The sequence below is a fragment of the Chenopodium quinoa genome, unplaced genomic scaffold (genome assembly GCF_001683475.1).
Source record: "Chenopodium quinoa cultivar QQ74 unplaced genomic scaffold, ASM168347v1, whole genome shotgun sequence".
Taxonomy (NCBI): Eukaryota; Viridiplantae; Streptophyta; class Magnoliopsida; order Caryophyllales; family Amaranthaceae; genus Chenopodium; species Chenopodium quinoa.
The window spans coordinates 453,382-472,068 of NW_018744955.1; the positions used below are offsets into that span (position 1 = coordinate 453,382).

At 38.3% G+C, this 18,687-nt stretch overlaps 1 protein-coding gene across 2 annotated transcripts; it reads right to left on the reverse strand.

Moving 5' to 3' along the window:
* Window positions 1-3,432: 3,432 nt before the first annotated feature.
* Window positions 3,433-15,031, reverse strand: LOC110706335 (organelle RRM domain-containing protein 6, chloroplastic). Of its 2 annotated transcripts, XR_002508315.1 has the most exons (6): window positions 14,893-15,031; window positions 13,473-13,740; window positions 12,521-12,589; window positions 12,296-12,402; window positions 4,081-4,285; window positions 3,433-3,818 (listed from the first exon to the last, which is right to left on the reverse strand). XR_002508315.1 is itself a non-coding variant. In XM_021884242.1 (5 exons), exons 2-5 carry the CDS (start codon window positions 13,738-13,740, stop codon window positions 4,196-4,198), a joined length of 534 nt encoding a protein of 177 aa, XP_021739934.1. In that variant the 5' UTR covers window positions 14,893-15,031; the 3' UTR covers window positions 3,840-4,195. The 2 variants fall into 2 exon arrangements, 1 of the variants encoding a protein (XP_021739934.1); XM_021884242.1 differs by lacking the exon at window positions 3,433-3,818 and having other exon boundaries at window positions 3,840-4,285.
* Window positions 15,032-18,687: the final 3,656 nt, after the last annotated feature.

Sequence of the window (18,687 nt, forward strand, 5' to 3'; positions counted from 1 at the left end):
GTCAAAAATTTTAAAATTGAAGGCTAATATCCACGTTTTTTGAAAAAGTTTGGAGGTTTCGGGGCCCAGTGCAGAAAAGTCTTGATATTTTAGGGAATACATCTCAGGGTCATATAATGCCGTTCGGAACCATATATGATCATTATATATTGTCATAAATGTTCGTAGTATGCTTGAGTTAATGAAATACGTGCAAATTGTAAACCGGTAAATTGGTCGTTTAAAGGCAAATTGGATGGTTCCACCAACCCAATTGGACTTCTGAAGGGTATTAGTGAACATGGTAAACATTTCGGCAATTTTTATTTCCGGTTGAAAAAAAGACAAAAAATTCCAAAATTGAAGACTATTATCCACGTTTTTTTAGAAAATTTAAAGGTTTCGGGGCCTGGTTTCGAAAAGTTTTGAAATTTCAGGAGATATTTCTCGGGCTCATATATTGCCGTTTGGAACCATAAATGATCATTATTTGTTGTCATAAATGTTCATGGTAGGATTGAGTTAATGAAATCAGTGCATGTTGTAAACCGATAATTGGTCGTTTAAAGGCAAATTGGATGGTTCCACCCGCCCAATGCAACTCCCGGAAAGTATTAGGGATCATGGTAAACATTTCGGAAATTTTTATTTCAGGGCGAAAAAAGGTAAAAAAAAAATTAAATTGAAGGCTAATATCCACACTTTTTGAGAAATTTTGTAGGTTTCGAATTTCGGGGCCCGGTGTCAAAAAGCCTTTAGATTATAGGGGATACATCTCGGGGTCATATAATGGCGTTTGACACCATATATGATCATTATATGTTGTCATAAACGCTTGTGGTAGACTTGAGTTAATGAAATCGACGCAAGTTGTAAACCGGTAAATTGGCCGTTTAAAGGCAAATTGGATGGTTGTACACACCCAATTGGACTCTTGGAGGGTATCAGAGACCATGGTAAACATTTCGGCAATTTTATTTCAGAGCGAAAAAAGTCAAAAAAATCATAAATTGAAGGCTAATATCAACGCTTATTGAGAATTTTGAAGTTTTCGGAGCCCGGTGTCGAAAAATCTTGAATTCTATGGAATACATCTCGGGGGTCATATAATGTCGTTTGGAATAATTTTCGTGGTAGGTTTGAATTAATGAAATCGGTGCAATTTGTAAACTGGTAAATTGGTCGTTTAAAGGAAAATTGGATGGTTTCACCTACCCAATTGGACTCTCAGAGAGTATTAGGGACCATGGCAAACATTTCAGCAATTTTTATATCCGGGCAAAAAAAAGTCAAAAAATTCCAAAATTGAAGGTTAATATCCACGTTTTTTGAGAAATTTGGGATGTTTCGAGGCCCGGTGTCGAAACACACTGAGATTTTAGGGGATACATCTCGGGGTCATATAATGCCGTTTGGAACCATATATGATCATTATATGTTGTCATAAATGTTCGTGGAAGACTTGAGTTAATGAAATTGGTGCAAATTGTAAACCAGTAAATTGGTCGTTTAAAAGCAAATTGGATGGTTCCACCCAGACAATTTGACTTTTGGAGGGTATAAGGGACCATGGTTAACATTTCGGCAATTTTTATTTCCGGGTAAAAAAAAAGTCAAAAAATTCCAAAATTGAAGGCTAATATCCATGCTTTTTGAGAAATTTTGGAGGTTTTGGGTAGAGTTGTCAATTCAGGTAGACGGGTCGGGTTTGGGTCGGTAAGAGTGGGTCGAGTCAACTCGGATTAATTCTATAACCTATGCGGGTTAGGTTTGGGTTTACTTCTTATCGGGTTTGAGTTGGGTTAATAACATGTCGGGTTACAATCGGGTCGAGTGAACAATAGGTCAGGTTAATTTGGGTTTTCACGGGTTAAAAAGAGTTAAGGTAATTCTCGAGTTCGAGTCGGGTTCGGTTCAAGTCAATAATTTGCGGGTTATAATTAGGTCTGGTCATTCTTCGGTTTGAGTCGGGTTCGGTTCAAGTCAATAATTTGCGGGTTATAATCATGTCGGGTCATTTTCAAGTCAGGTCATTCTCGGGTTCAAGTCGGGTTCGGTTCAAGTTAATAATTTGCGGGTTATAATCAGGTTAGGTCACTTACAAGTCAGATCATTCTCGGATTCAAGTCGAGTTATGTTCAAGTCAATAATTTGCAAGTTACAATCAGGTCGGGTCATTTCTAAGTCAGGTCATATTCGGGTAGGTTCAACTAATTATAAATAGACAATTATCATTTTTATCAAGCTAATTATTTCCATTGACTATTATATATATGGCAATATACTAGGGAACTATAGTCTATAACTTAGGAAAATAATTATCTTCTTTAACCATACAACAAATATATACTATATTTAACTCTTAAATTTGAGGATGATGCTCCTTTCTTTTGCTGGGCTGGACCGACTTGGTCTCCCTAGACAAAATGCTTTGATCAACAATAATAAGGTGGTCTAAATTGCATTTAAGGTTGAAATCGGGTCAGGAACAATTTGGGCTGAATTTAGGTCGAGTCAATAACAAGTCGTGTTGATTTCGAGTCGAGTTAGTAACAGATTAGGTTGAATTTTTAGGTCGGGTTAGTCTTAGGTCTGGTAAAATTCGGGTCGGGTCAATAACAAGTCGGGTTGAATTTGGGTCAGGTCAATAACAAGTCGGTTAATTTGAGGCCGGGTTTGTAGCAGGTTGGGTTAAATTCGAGTCGGGTTAGGAACGGGTCGGGTTGAATTCAGGTCAGGTTAGTAACAAGTCGGGTTAAAACGGGTTCGGGTCAATTTCGATTCAAGTCGGGTTCGATTCAGGTCAATAATTTACAGGTTACATTCGGGTCGGGTCATCTCCAGGTCAGTTCATGTTCGGGTTCGGGTCTCACATACTCGGGTCAACTCGGGTCTAGGGTGGTTTCAGGTCGAGTTTGGGTCATCATTTTTTCGAGTTCAGGTGGGTCGGTTAATAATCGGGTTTGAGTCGATATCTCGGGTCGGGTCAACTTTTGAGAGCTCTGATACACACTAGGTGAAGCTTGTGTTTCTTTAGAATTTAGCTACAACAGATTGCAAGCTACTCATTTTTTCCTATCCAATTTTTAGCTTGTATTTGGGCATCTAAATCTAATTGCATGCATAGATATGCTCCCGGGAATTGTGGAAAACAAGCACGCAATAAAATTAATTAAAAAAAACAGCTTGATAGCCATTAACAAAGATGCAAGCAAGCTCTGAGAGTGTAACTCATTTAACAAATAGTACCTCTGTTTCTTTTAAGTTGACACGTATTCCTTTTTAGGAAGTATTTTTTTAAGTTGACATGTTTCCTTTTGGGGTAACTTTTTTATCTTGCATTTACAAGATACTCCACTTGCTTTTTCATTCTCTCTCCTTTCCTTAATATATGTGCCTAAATCAAACGCGTCAACTAAATAGAAACGAAGGAAGTAAGGTTTAACCCCCTTTTTTAAGTATCCAAGAATTGAATCACATATATCAGTCATTCGTGACTTTCTTTAGCACAAGATAAATGGAATTGGGGGGGTGGGGGTGGGTTATGACCAGCCACGATTGGATTTACAAGGTATGAACAATTAAGACATGGTCCTTTATCATCAATGCAGATCTAGGCATGTGCACAACTTCTAATTAAACAGATGCAGAAAGTTTTCAGTCTGTAGATTGAGTGCAACGATGAATACAACCTTATATTTTTGGGCATTCATTATTGGCAATAGTAATGGATTCATCCGTGGCATCAACCATAGTAGAATAGCAATCAACAAACCTCTTCAAGTAGACGCACAATGATTGATGCTTAAAAACCTTATTTGACTTGACGCATTATGAATCTGCCATAGGAAAATAACCACATCAAGATACAACACATTGTAGCAAGAATTTAGTCACAAATTTTAAGATATAACCTAAATTTTCAGTTCAGTTCAACAATACAAATAACTGGAACAAGATTTACATCGATGGCAGTATTCCATATTTTGCAGAAGATTCAGTTGGAGGGGAAAGGGAAGATATGCATAAAAAGTCTTCGTCTACTCTACAGAATTATCCAATATAAAAAGGCCAGATACCATATAGAATTGTTGAAACTACCTCTCCATTTGTCAGCAACAAGGCTACAGATATCTTGATTTCCATGTACACACTATGAAAACAGATTTTACATTGCTAGCTCTGATTCCATTCTCAGTAGCTGTATGCCTGTATGTCAGCGTGATTCTCTCGTATTCTGCTGATTCTTACCAGTTTCAGACCTGGGTTTTGCTACTTCTACAAATATTACCCTGCCATCAAGAAACTGATAGCTGAAACAGTTAATAATATAAAACATTGGTTGTTCATGTGTGCCTCGAAAACAGAAGAAGACACTGAGACCAGGTTTGTCTACTTGAGAGAAAGCAAGAAATACACTGGCAAAATAAATTATATTAGTTTCATTTTCAACCACGTTGTATGATGTATCTACAACTATGAAGCACAGGATCAAATAAAAAGAAGATGACCTGCTCAGTGCTAACAGCCATGGCAAGTTAGCTATCCTTTTGCTGCACTTGCTCAGCAGAATTCAGCACTAAGAAAATAGCTATTCTTTGAAAGGAAACAATTAAACAAACACATGTATGTAGTTGAAGACCCGAAACTTAATAGAAGTTGTGCTATGGGGATCACCATGATGTAAAATTGATATTCTAATTAAAAAAAAATGTAATTATTTGGTTAAAACTACAAGAAATTTGAAGGCATGTGCACCATCACTCAAAAGTCAAAACTGTAAGAAACAGTGGGCTATATGAAGGAAACAACTACATAAAACATTCCAAGCTTTAAGTTGCATTTATTTAACCCAAAGGACCAATATAGTGAAATAACAGGAATTATATTTTGAAGACATGGATTTGGCTAAACAACGAATTTGGGATGCCCTTTAGATAATGGATTTGGCTAAAAAAAATCAGCAATTCGTCAATAATTTTCCATTTAAACAACCCACGAAACATATAAGGCCTCTATTTGACTAAAAGACTTGGGAAGATAAATCATCCTAGATTAAATAACAACAAAGATTACACACACGATATGTATACATTTCCAAACAGAAATATCCCATATAAAACACCATTAAAATAAGAATATGATTGCAACAACAAGAAGCGAAATTGTACGGTGATGAGCTCTTTCAATCATCTTTAGAACAAGCAGTCAAGATTTTGTAGCCTAGCATACACAGGGTTCTAGGTAACTTGAAGATTGCACAAAATCCGCTGCGGCAGAGAATATTGGTCGCTAAAATAACTCGCAAGCCTCGTTGTTATATAAAGTCAATATGCAGAGCAAAGAATATTACTGCCAACAAATACAAGGATTGGCTCACCCACTCTGCCTAACCCTAACTCAAAGTAAGCCTAACGTACGCTCTTGGAATATACAAGAGTTGATACATGAGTAACCCTAGTGATCCACATTAGCGGCTGCAAAGAGGATCTAGTTCTATCTTTAAGGTATCAAGTGATTCAAGTCAAAGAAAAAGAGAATTATAAGCTACTATGGCATTAATTGGGTTAGTTCTGTAGAAAACCAAAAGTATCAGCTACAGTATTCTAGTTGGGAACAAAAGTAATCTCATGAGGTTCTAAGATACAACAAAGAGAGGCAGTTTCATCAGCTGAAGCCAAATACATGTTGGCCCCCAAAGCTGGTTGAGAAGGAGTCCTTATTAGTTGGGTAGCAAATGCATCTAACAAAGATCATTTATGGAAATATGTCTACAATTGCGATGAGAAAATGGCATATTGGCGTGTCATGCTAGAATTGACTATTGAGGTTAAAAAGTTTTTACAGGGGCAGCAAGAGAGCACAGCTGCTCAGATAAGCATGAGTCAAAAAAAATTAATTTCAACATTGTTCTGCAGCAAGACTAGCAATAAAATAGTTGCCAAGAGTAAGAGCTCCCAGTTGCTTGTTGGCTAGTTCTAAGTGATTGGAGGTAATATCCATGTTTAGTTTCAAACAAAAAGAAAACTGATAGTGTGCTCAATAGTTTTTGTAATATGGTAATAGCAACAATCAGATTGAAGGGAATGATCTTTCAGCCACTACAAGAGAAAGACATGCCACAAATGGGCTCAAGTTTTATGAAAATGGCAGAAACAGCATAGACAGCACACCGCTGTCCTTTCATGCCATCACCAAACTTATAGTTGAATAGGAATATATGATGCAACGAGCCCGCAGCCACCTCCTGTGACTCTGGTGTACGGCAGGAGGCCACGTGGACAGTGACAGCAGCAGAGCAATTCACCCACTACTCATACAACAGCACAAGCAGCAAATAGCAGGGTTCCTTTGGATTAATTGCTTAAATTGTTCTATTTCCTTATGTATGGCACTAAAAGACAAGTAGTAGTAGTTGTAGCCCTAAAGGCCTGTGGCCAGCTATGTAATAGAGTCTAGCAGTATAAACAGAGAGAGAATAGGAAGAAGGCAGTAGCCAGAAAATTGTATTAAGTAATTGGAGAGTTATGGCCTGAAGCCATAGTTACATTTCGCAAGCTCGACGCTTTTTCTATCAAAATTACAACCTTTCTCCTCTATTTTTCTTGTGAGCCACCGCGTTCATTCCATTTGGTATGTATGGCGCCGAAGGCCCCAACAGTAACGGTGGAAAGAGTAGCCGCCTTGGAAGAGAGGGTGGAGACGATACTTGACAAAATCAGTGACGGCGAGAACTCTCTTCAGCAAATATTGATGAAGAGGCTATGAAGAACAGAGCAGCCATAGATGAGGTAAGACAAGTGCTTGAAGGGCGGGTTGATCGGTTTCGCAATGAACAAAATCAGCAGAATGCAACATTGAGAGCCCAACAAGAGAAGTTTTGCGAGGAAATGCGTGGGCTCATCATGAGCTTGAGCAAACACCCCACGACAGGGGAGAACGAGGTGGAACAACCACAAGGTGGGGGAGGCTTCAATGAGCCGCCTTTCAACACTGGGGAGCTTAACGGCTTCAATGGCTTGAGGCTCGGCAGCTGGAACCCCGGAGGAGGTGGGGGATTCCAGAACCGTGGCGAATACAGCGAAGGGCGTGGGAACTGGAAATACAGGAAGTTGGATATGACGGCTCCGACCCCTATGGTTGGATTTTACGGAGCAAGCAATACTTCCAGTTTTACTGTTCGTCGGAAGTAGAGAAGCTACAAGCCGCGATTGTAGCCATGGATGGAGATGCTCTCCAGTGGTATCAATGGGAGAGTCGCCGGAGGCCCCTGATCGGTTGGGAAGATCTTAAGGGAAGAGTGTTGAACCAGTTCCGGCCAATTAATTCGGGAACGCTGCACGAACAGTGGCTTGCGGTGAGCCAAACCACGACGGTGGTAGAGTATAGGCGAGCTTTCATTGAAAAGGCGTCACCTTTGCCTGACATCCCAGAGAGTATAATGAAGGGCCAGTTTATCAACGGCCTTAAAAAGGAGGTTAAAGCCGAGATCCGAATGCTAAACCCGTTAACATTGGAGGATGCCATGGATCTCGCCTTGCGGGTTGAAGAACGAATCAACATAAAGAAAACGGGCGGGGCATTTGCTAAGCCTAGCCCATATTCATATTTTAACATAAGCCCAGCCAATATCTTGCTCGGGACTGGCCGGCCCAAACCACACCCGCTTATCAACCTTCATCCAACCCAATCAGACCTTACACCCAAAATACCCAGACACCACAAAGTTCAGCGGCTTCAGTGAACTTACAAACACCCAGCTACCAAAACCGATCCAACCCCAGCTCGTCCCGATTTAGCGGAGAAGTGAGGCGGCTGACGGAGGAGTTACAGGAGAAACGGGCTAAGGGTCTGTGTTTTAAGTGTGACGGACGGTGGACTGGTCCGACTCACATATGTGCGGCAAAGGGGTTGTGTTTTACTAATGGAAGAGGAGGAAGAATCAAGGGAGTTGGCGGTGATTAAGCAAGCGGCAGAAGGGGAGGAGGAGGAGAACCCCGTTACCATCTCTATGAATTCCTTGGTGGGAATTTCAAACCTGAAAACTCTTAAACTCGTGGGGGAGATTAAAAGGGAAGCAGTGGTTGTGATGATCGATCCCGGGGCAACCCACAATTTCATCTCCCTCAAGGCCGTAGAGAAGCTGAAAATTCCGGTGACCGGAGAGGAAATTTTTGGGGTATCATTGGGCAACAGAGAGGCAATCAGGGGTAGAGGGCAGTGCATGGGAGTAAAGTTGAAGCTAGGAGAGGATTTAGAAATCGAAGAGGAATTTTTACCTCTACAATTAGGGAATTCGGATGTGATTTTGGGGGTGCAATGGCTGGAGAAATTGAGGGCGGTGCTCACTAATTGGAAGTTACAGGAGATGAGTTTCGAACTTGGAGGGAGGACAGTGAAAGTTCGAGGTGATCCGAGTCTTGCTCGTACAGGGATTACTCTGAAGGCTATGATCAGGACTTTACAAAAAGAGAGAGAGGGCTTGTTAGTGGAATGCAGTCGGCTGGAAGAAGAGAGTGCGCTTCCTCACAGTGAGATACGAGAGTTTGCAAGAGGGGTGACAGAGGAATACCGGCGGGTTTTTGACAGCCCGACCGGATTGCCCCCGGAGAGGGGCCATGAACATCTTATAACCCTTAGAGACGGGAGCAACCCTGTGAGTGTACGTCCTTATCGATATCCGCAGTTTCAAAAGGATGAAATCGAAAGGCTGATACGAGAAATGTTGGAGGCAGGAATCATACGACCCTCCACGAGCCCGTTCTCAAGCCCGGTCCTTCTCGTCAAGAAGAAGGACGGTTTGTGGCGGTTCTGTGTTGATTATCGGGCCTTGAACAAGGAGACGGTCCCCGATAAATACCCAATCCCCGTTATCGATGAACTCTTAGATGAGTTGCATGGAGCTCAAATTTTTTCTAAGCTAGACCTTAAAGCGGGCTATCATCAAATCCGAGTTAAATCGGAAGACACACACAAGACGGCTTTTCGCACTCACGAGGGACACTATGAATTTTTAGTGATGCCCTTCGGGCTAACCAACCCCCCGGCCACTTTCCAGTCTCTTATGAATGAGGTCTTTAGGCCCTATTTGCGCAAGTTTGTGCTCGTCTTCTTTGACGACATACTCGTGTACAGTTCCACCAGAGAAGAGCATTTGGAGCACTTGAAGATTGTGTTGAACACCCTCAGAAATCATCTGTTCGCCAATTAAAAAAAAATGCGAGTTTGGCAGAGAGGTGGTAACCTATCTTGGGCATATAATCTCTAAAGAGGGTGTGGCTGTTGATCAAGAGAAGGTTCGAGCTATGGTGAGCTGGCCCACTCCGAAGTCCCTACGAGATTTGAGGGGATTTTTGGGGCTCACGGGTTTTGATTGCAAATTTATCCATCATTATGCACAAATTGCTCAACCTTTGACAGAGCAATTAAAGAAGGACAATTATGGGTGGACTTTAGCGACGGATGAGGCATTTCAAAAACCGAAGGAAGCTATGACATCAGCCCCAATCTTGGTGATGCTTGACTTCAAGAAACCGTTTGTGGTGGAATCCAATGCGTCCGGGTTTGGACTCGGGGCGGTGCTAATGCAAGATGGAAGACCGGTAGCCTTCTTTAGTAAGGTATTGGGACCTAACGGGAGGAATAAATCGATCTATGAGAAGGAGCTTATGGCAGTATGTTTGGCAGTACAAAAATGGAAGCACTACCTTCTAGGAAGGAGATTCATTGTCCGGAGTGACCAACAGAGCTTGAAATTTATCACTCAACAAAGGGAGGTGGGAATGGAGTACCAACGGTGGGTGAGGAAGCTCATCGGGTTTGACATTGAAATACATTATAAGCCCGGGGTGGCTAATCGGGTAGCCGATGCGCTATCTAGAAGAGGGGGCTGTGAAGAAAAGGCTGAACTAGGGGGCTTAGTCACTGTTCAAGGGGTGGACTGGGAGGCATTGAAAGGGGAAATACAGGGGGATGTTATTGTAAACCATAAAAATTCAAACCTGTAATATGTAATTAAAGAGGTAGAAAATATACGGGAACAATTATTTCATTGATAATTTGTGGGGTTACAACTCTCGTAGATCTCTTGATTCCTCTCTCCAAAGGGCTAGAGTTTGATATTTGTTTATAGTACGAGGCCTTGTCGGCTTAATCCATACTATAGACCTACAATGTTTGGTAGTAGGGAGGAGATGGGGTCTTTGTGACTTATTCCATCTGAGCCTAATTAAACCCTAGATTCGACCCTCTTTATATAGAGAGTCGTAGAGTAAAAGATAATAATCTATGAGATTCAGAAGATAAATATCTTATAATTTTTGATATTATCTCCTTATTTACATATATCTGACACCTAATAATTAACAAAATTTCGGTGTCAACAGTTATCATCCAGAAAATATTGAAGGAGGTAGAGCAGAAAGTTGCAGGGCAGGGTATACGGAGGAACAAGGGCTGTTGTTGTTAAAGGGTCGCTTGGTGACACAAAGACATATTTGAGAATGGCAGGGGAGTGGTTTTGGATGGGCATGAGACGTGACGTAGCGGAGTATGTTCGGAATTGCATAATCTGCCAACGTAATAAACTCTCACAACAGTCCCCGGCGGGGTTGTTGCAACCTTTGGCGATCCCGGAAAAGTTATGGGATGATATTACCATGGATTTCATCGAAGGGTTGCCTAGATCGAAGGAGATTGATACAATTTTGGTGGTGGTGGACAGGCTGTCCAAATACGCTCATTTTAGTGGGCTGCGGCACCCTTTTACTGCACAAGGTGTGGCAGAAATTTTTGTTCGTGAGGTGGTCAGGTTGCACGGGGTACCCAACAGCATTGTGACTGACAGGGACAGAATTTTTGTTAGTATTTTTTGGCATGAGCTATTCAGGCTACAGGGAACACAACTTCACCGGAGTACCTCTTACCATCCACAAACAGATGGACAGTCAGAAGTGGTGAACAAAAGGTTGGAAACTTATTTGAGGTGCTTTGCCGGAGAACAACCTAAAGCATGGGCGACGTGGCTGCCTTGGGCAGAGTTCTCATACAATACCTCCTCTCACTCATCAACACAAGTCACCCCATTCAAAGTGCTTTATGGAAGGGATCCCCCTAAATAGTTGCGCATTGGATTGGGGCAGACAATGTTGGATTCTGTGGAAGAGTCCTTGCAGGCAGGGATATCATGCTTGATGAACTCAAGTTTAATTTGATGCGGGCTCAACAGGTGATGAAGGACAGTGCTGGTAGGAGGAGACGGGAAGTGGAATTTCAGGTGGGTGATCGTGTTTTCCTTAAGCTCCAACCTACCGCCAGCGCTCCCTAGCAAGGAGGCCATTTGAGAAGCTTGCTGCCAGGTTTTATGGCCCATTTGAAGTCATAGAGTGCATAGGAAAAGTGGCTTACAGACTGCTGCTACCAGATGAATGCAAGCTACACCCAGTGTTTCATGTTTCCCAGCTGAAACCAGCACGAGATAATGTTCCCAGCTCCCCTAACATTCCCACTCAAATCACCCCTGAGTTGGAGTTGGTCGTGGAACCAAAAGAGGTACTGGATAGCAGACCCAAGCTTGGGCAGAAAGATGGGTTGGATGTGCTTATCAAATGGCGTGGGTTGACTGTGTTTGAATCCACCTGGGAAGATGCAGCCGCCCTTAATGCTTGTGTTCCTCTTTTCCACCTTGAGGACAAGGTGGCACTTTTGGGGGGGGGGGATATTGCAACGAGCCCGCAGCCACCTCCTGTGACTCTGGTGTACGGCAGGAGGCCACGTGGACAGTGACAGCAGCAGAGCAATTCACCCACTACTCATACAACAGCACAAGCAGCAAATAGCAGGGCTCCTTTGGATTAATTGCTTAAATTGTTCTATTTCCTTATGTATGGCACTAAAAGACAAGTAGTAGTAGTTGTAGCCCTAAAGGCCTGTGGCCAGCTATGTAATAAGGTCTAGCAGTATAAACAGAGAGAAAATAGGGAGAAGGCAGTAGCCAGAAATTTGTATTAAGTAATTGGAGAGTTATGGCCTGAAGCCATAGTTACATTTCGCAAGCTCAACGCTTTTTCTATCAAAATTACAACCTTTCTCCTCTATTTTTCTTGTGAGCCACCGCATTCATTCCATATGACCCTAAGAAGTCCTAACAGGTTCTCACTCAAATCTATGACAAAAAGAAATATAACCATAAAATCTTCAGGTAAGGTACCGTCAAAAGATATAGAACAGTACACAACCCACATTCAAACCCATGAACTTAGAATTGGTGTTTTACTTATAGCATTGAAAAGGTTTTTATAGGAGTACATATACATACCTTTCCATGCATTCCTTCTATGGCATTCATAGACTCCTCTTCAGTTTCATAACGAAGGAAAGCAAAGCCCCTCGGTCTATTGGCGATTTTATCCATTACTAGGTTAACTGCAGTAAATTCAGGGATATAAGACTTCAGAATCCAGTGGAATAAATAAAACTAAATGCAAAATTGCTGGTTGATGCATACGCCAAAAGGTTTAAGAGCATTTGTATGATTAGTCACCTTCCACTAGTTGGCCAAACTTTTGGAAAGCATTTCGCAAACTTTCTTGAGTAGTGCGAAATGAGAGACCTGCGAGCAGCAGCATATATTAGGCCACCAGTATGCTTTTATATTGTTTGCTATAGAAGAAAGAGGGGGGAGGGGGGGAGGGGGGAATTATGACAATCAGCCCACAAATAATATTAATAATTGCTGAAAACATTAACCAGGATAACAAGTTGTAATCACAATACAAAAAACCAATATACATCATGGTTCAATATCAAGTTGGCTCATCTGCGATCGGCCTATTTTCCATCTCTTTGATTGATCAATATTATGCCATGGTTGACTGGTTGTTGCTCAACCCCAACATCGCAAATTACTTACTAGAGAGATTCCTCCGTCCTCATACTGATGAAGTTAGTTTGAGGACCAAGCTGCCCCTAGTTTTCACGATTGTTGCCATTGCGTAAATTGGCTTAATTCAGATGGTAAAAAGGAGGGGAAAAAAAAAGTCATTATTGCTGCATGGCTGTCAAAACTTGCAGATATTTCTTATCTACAGCCAGTAGTCTGGAAATTGACTTTCCTTTCTGCTTGGCAAAAAGAAAGTTGCTTTTGACTCCTACTAGTTAACAAATTGTGAAATAGTATCCTAAATTCCTTGATATCATTAACAAACCTATGTCTCATCCTCTAGTGCCAACTTAAAATTTTTGAAACAAACTAAAATACAGACAAAATTGTACACACTACACACTAGTGTATGCATCTTATTTAACTGATGAAAACATTCAGAAGAAAAGTCATTTCAAAACTCTAAAAATTGAAATTAGACAGCAAAAAACACAATTCAAAGCCGGCCAATTGATGAAGCATGAAACGCTATTCCAAGTAAAGTAACAAACAATTTTAAAGAGGTTTGTGCATGTAGCAATCTAGAGACTACAAGAGAAGAGCAAGCACTAACCACTAACATATAACCTGGTAGTCGTGGATGGAGTAGAACTGGATGAAGAAGAAACACAGGCCATAACATATCGATGACATGAGGGCGCTCTGCCATGGTTGTTGACATGAGAAGAAAGAGAAGCATTTGGTGAGTGACAAGATTCAGAAGAACAATAGGAAACAAGCTGAGAACAATATTTCTTTATTGGTGATCTTTGTTTCCAAGCATCTTTCGTTTGTGATGTGATGGTACAAGGAGCAACAAGAAAGCCTGTTGCCAGCATCATCTGAAAGAAACACATCAAAGTCACCTCTTTGACCTTCATATGTGTATGTAAAGAGAATCCATGACCCAACTCAACTTACTGTGCATTTATGAAAGATTCATTTTTTCTTTTTTCTTTTTTTACAAAGCATACCTGTTCAGCTCATCATAAAGGAGACCTAATTCAGTCATTCTTTTTTGAAACAAGCTGTACTTGCAGGAACAATGTTTGGAATTAATAACTAAAAAAACTACGACGATTTAGCACAAGTGATCTCTATTCTCTAGGCCAAAAGTCAAGTGCAATATCAAGGTTATGCCAGATTGCAACATTTTGGCTACTCATTACTATCTAACCAGTTGACGAGGATTTACACAGGTTGTGTTAGCTGCTTATATAGAGTTTCCAGTAATTTATCGAACCTGGTGACTGACAATCTAAGTAAATTGCAGTGAACATTAATTCTTGACACATTCTAGTTCACTTGTATCTATTAGGTGGGTACTTTGGAATCCAACTCATCAAACCAGTGACCAGCAACCTAAGTGAAAATTCAAGGAAATCACTCCTTTATTCAATGCTAATTCACTTGTAGTTGTGATTCACTACAACATTTGTGATTCACTATACAACATAGTGCATAAACACGGATAATCGATGACAGTTTCAACATACAACATTTGTAATTCAATAATCAGAAAACGATATGTTAGAGAACTAACTCAACCAAAAGCCAAGATTAAATACATATAATGATATAAACAAAAAGAATGTTCATACCCGGCTCATACTAAGAAATCCCAGTACTTGGAAATCTAGTATAATGTGTTTCAAATTTCAATCATTCTATGTTTTTCATTCTATGAAATATATATATTTTTCACATACAGTTTACAAAAGCATTATTGTTTTTCATTGAAAATGAAACAAATTCAAACAATTGCTTGAAACCCAGTAATCAATACAATTAAGCAAGGCATTTACTTTGTAGGTTTTTCTATTAAACCTCAAAATCTAATTTCTACAAAATTAATGCCAAATAAACCTCAATGTTTAATTTTCTACAGTATTACTGCCAAATAAACCCCATAAATTCCAATATCAAATTACTCAATTCTGAATTCATAAGTTAAGCAATGAAATAATACAATTATAAGATAAAAGATTATTTACCTAGCAAGTAATTGAGTTTGATTTTGTAGAAGAAAATTTTGAATATGCCCAAAATCCTTTCCTCTCAAAATCTTATTTGATCTTCAATTTCTCAATTCAATTTGGAGTTGAAGGAAAGACGCCCTTTGCATTTGGTTAGGCAATTATATCGTTCAAAAGTGCCGAAGATAATGTTCAATTCCAATTGCTCCATCAGCCCAGCTCACATCTATCTCAGCCCAGGAAGGAAGCCCATAGGCCCAACAGTACAAGAGGCCCAAAAGTCCAGCCACCAGTCCACCACGAGCATTTTACTCCCTCCATTTTTAAATATTTTTTGCACTATTCATTTATCCTGCTTTGACTAATGTTTGTGATTTATACATAAGAAAAAATATAATCGTGTGGGTACTTGTTGGAATCATCTCAATGAATAGATTATTAATTTTCAATTGTTAGAAGTTATACCTATTGAAAATTAAAGATATTAGTGATCAAATATTAGCATCGGCATGCGTATCCAAGAGAAATGGAGCAAGTATTTAAAAACAGAGGGAGTACAAGCTAAGGGTCTATTCTGTTCAGTTTAATTTTAGTTCAGCTCTAATCAATTTAATTCAATTCAGTTCAGTTCCTAATTTTCTTCAACCTCTCATAAACAATTCATTTCATCTCTATTTAGTTCAGTTCAGTTCAGTTCAGTTCAGTCCCAACCAGTTCAATTCAATTGTTTTCAATTGATCCGAACAAACCTTAAGAAAAACACGTAATATGTTCTTTTGTTATATGAGTAAAAGAATGCTACTTATTCTCCTCTTTGTTCTAATAAAAATAAATAAATAACTATATGTGGTGCAAATTTAAAAACTTTGGATAAAAATAAATAATTTTAATAAAAATAAATTGTTATTAAAGAAAATTATAGTTGAAGTCATAGAGTAATTTTTTTTTATTATTTAGTAATTTGAAAATGTGGAATTTATCACCCAAAACCTCTCTTCTTTATTAATATAAACTGCATCTGCACTATACACTACGGAGTATTAGCAAATGAAGTGCAAATCACAAGGCAACGAAAATGTATCATTATTGCTCACACTTATCGGAAAACTATCATTAACATACCTTTTCTCTCAATTACGGATCATATTATTTAGGCATTGAAGCGGGTATTCTCAGACACCCCTAAGCTTAGATGCTTAAATTACAATTTATGTGCAGGTAAAATGAGGCTCAAGATCAACATTTTCTTTACAACTTAAGAAATACTCCCTGGAGTGGGTGATTGATTTCTACCCAAAAAAGTAACGATTAAGGTACATTGTTTATGTATCAAAACAAGGGTATCTTATGCTTTTTTTTAATAAAAAAAATAATAAGAAAATCAAGGAATACATAGTGAAAATTTATTTGGATATTTTCATTTTTGAAAGTGTTACAATTTATATAAGAGGGGAGCCAATAATCAATCAATCAATTACATTATACTAAAGGCGAAACTTAGAGAACACTTAGCAAAATATTATAAAAAGTTTTCCCTCCAAAACCACTTTCTAAAAAAAACTTATTTTAATTAAATTATGACTTTTAGTTTGTATAAATAAAATTTAAAATAAATATCCTTAAATATCAAATTGCCCATTATACCTATTACATGTTTAGTTAATTTCTTTCACAATATTTCATACTTTTTATTACTAAGTCTATTCCTTCAAAAAAAAAAATATTACTAAGTCTATTTATAATATTTATATCCATTATTTTTGGTAAAATTTATTGTCATTAGAATTATTTAACAACCGTGCATTACACGGGTTTTAATCTAGTATATATTATATAAATTATTACAATTATAGAGTATGAAAAGAAGTAGGAAATATTTGATAAGGGTGTTAAATAAATTAAGCAACATTATACTCAACATTAACAAACGACAATGATTACAATGTTGCAATTACCTTTCGAAAAAAATTATTTTAATTATCCAACCTTTAGCTAATTGTCCATAAATAATTCAACTTTTCGATTATCTATAATAAATTAAGGAAAAAGATATATACAGCCCTAAGTGGAAAGAATTGACAATAAGTATACAATTATTACACCGATTTACTCGTGAATTGTTGATAAATTCCCAATTTAATACTTAAAAAAGGAAAGATATTAAATGCTTATATTCAGCCCTAAAGGCTTCATATAGCATTACCTATAAATTAATAACCAAAACTTCATACTCATTAATAATACATCTTAAAATGTTACATGTACATATTAAAACTACTGTTTTTAACATAACTTAGGATTCTTGGCGATGAGGTTGAGATATTGAAAGAGACTACACTCTATAACCCCAAATCTGTCTTCTTTCTTCCAAAAAAATGTAACCATTATTTGCAAGTTGCAAGCTTGCAACCATAAAACCATCGTCATTTTCACAATTTTTGTATATTAATACTCCGTAACAAACTACATAAGCCAAATTTCATTAAAATAAATGTACAAAAAAGTTCTTAGCTAGAAACAAAGCTAACCAAAATACCCTGAAAATTTTGGCTAGTATTATTCGAGAGAATTACGGAGAGAAAGAACGGTAAAGAACAATGCGGTGGATACGGTTGAGCGTTGTGGGCATGGAAAAGTAAATGCAATTACTCTATCAATCGATAGTCACGCCGACAATATTAGGCATGTATAATATACTAGCTGTATGACAACGCGTTACGCGTGAGACTAGATAAAATTAGAATATGCTCATAGTAGAAACTGCAAAATAAACTTAAGTCGTCTCATGTAGTAACTTATACTGAGTAACTTTGTAACCTAAGCTGCAACCGATGATGTATGCGTAAGGTTTATAACTTTGTATGCAACACATTTTTTACATACATTGACATTAGTTACATAATAATGAACGATTTAATTACTTGTTGATTAGCTGTAGTCAATATTGGCGCACTGGTCCTATACATTTCACTTACAAATACGATGGCATTTTTGTAAATAATGGGAACCTAAGAAAAAAAAATGGTGGAAAATATGGTGGTAAAAAATACCAATATATGCATAATAGTACATAAAAATTCCTATTCAGACATCTTATATTTTAATGGTACATTATACATGCATAATAGTACACAAAATTTACCATATTACAATTAAAAGAGAGAAAATGTACCACCGAATCTCAAATTGCCCTCCTATATGCATGCAAAACACATAGGCTCTATGCGCCTAGATTCATTGTAAGTTTGGTTGCCTAGCTGGTTCATAAATTTTGCAACATAAATTTGTGAAACTTTAAACATTTACCTCTAATTTAATGATAAGTTAATTAATCTCAAATTGGATGGGGGTACCTACTATTTGCATTAAGTCATGAACCTCCCATACTAAAATATGGGGCCTCATATAAACTTAGGTGGTGGTGATAATCCTATACAACGAGGAAATGTTTGGTAGAATTAAATAATTAAACAAAATAGGGGACATACACAAAAATAAAAGGTTGTGTAGAGCAAGGGTTTTACATCTTTTGAGACAATTATAAGCATTGGTGTCTAAATGTACTGGAAATATTGAATGCTAATTAAGAACAACAATCAACTTCACAATCAGGGTAATAACATTGAAATTTTCAAAATAATTTCACCATTTTTAGATGTCAATATTCATTTTGAACATCGATCTTCAATGGTTAAATCAATTCCTCTTAATTCAAGTTAATTCTCTTTTATAACTAGTTTGCGCCTTAATGGTTAGCTACTCTTCATAGCTAGTTAAATGAGCCAATAGGCATACTAATTCTCCATCTTATTT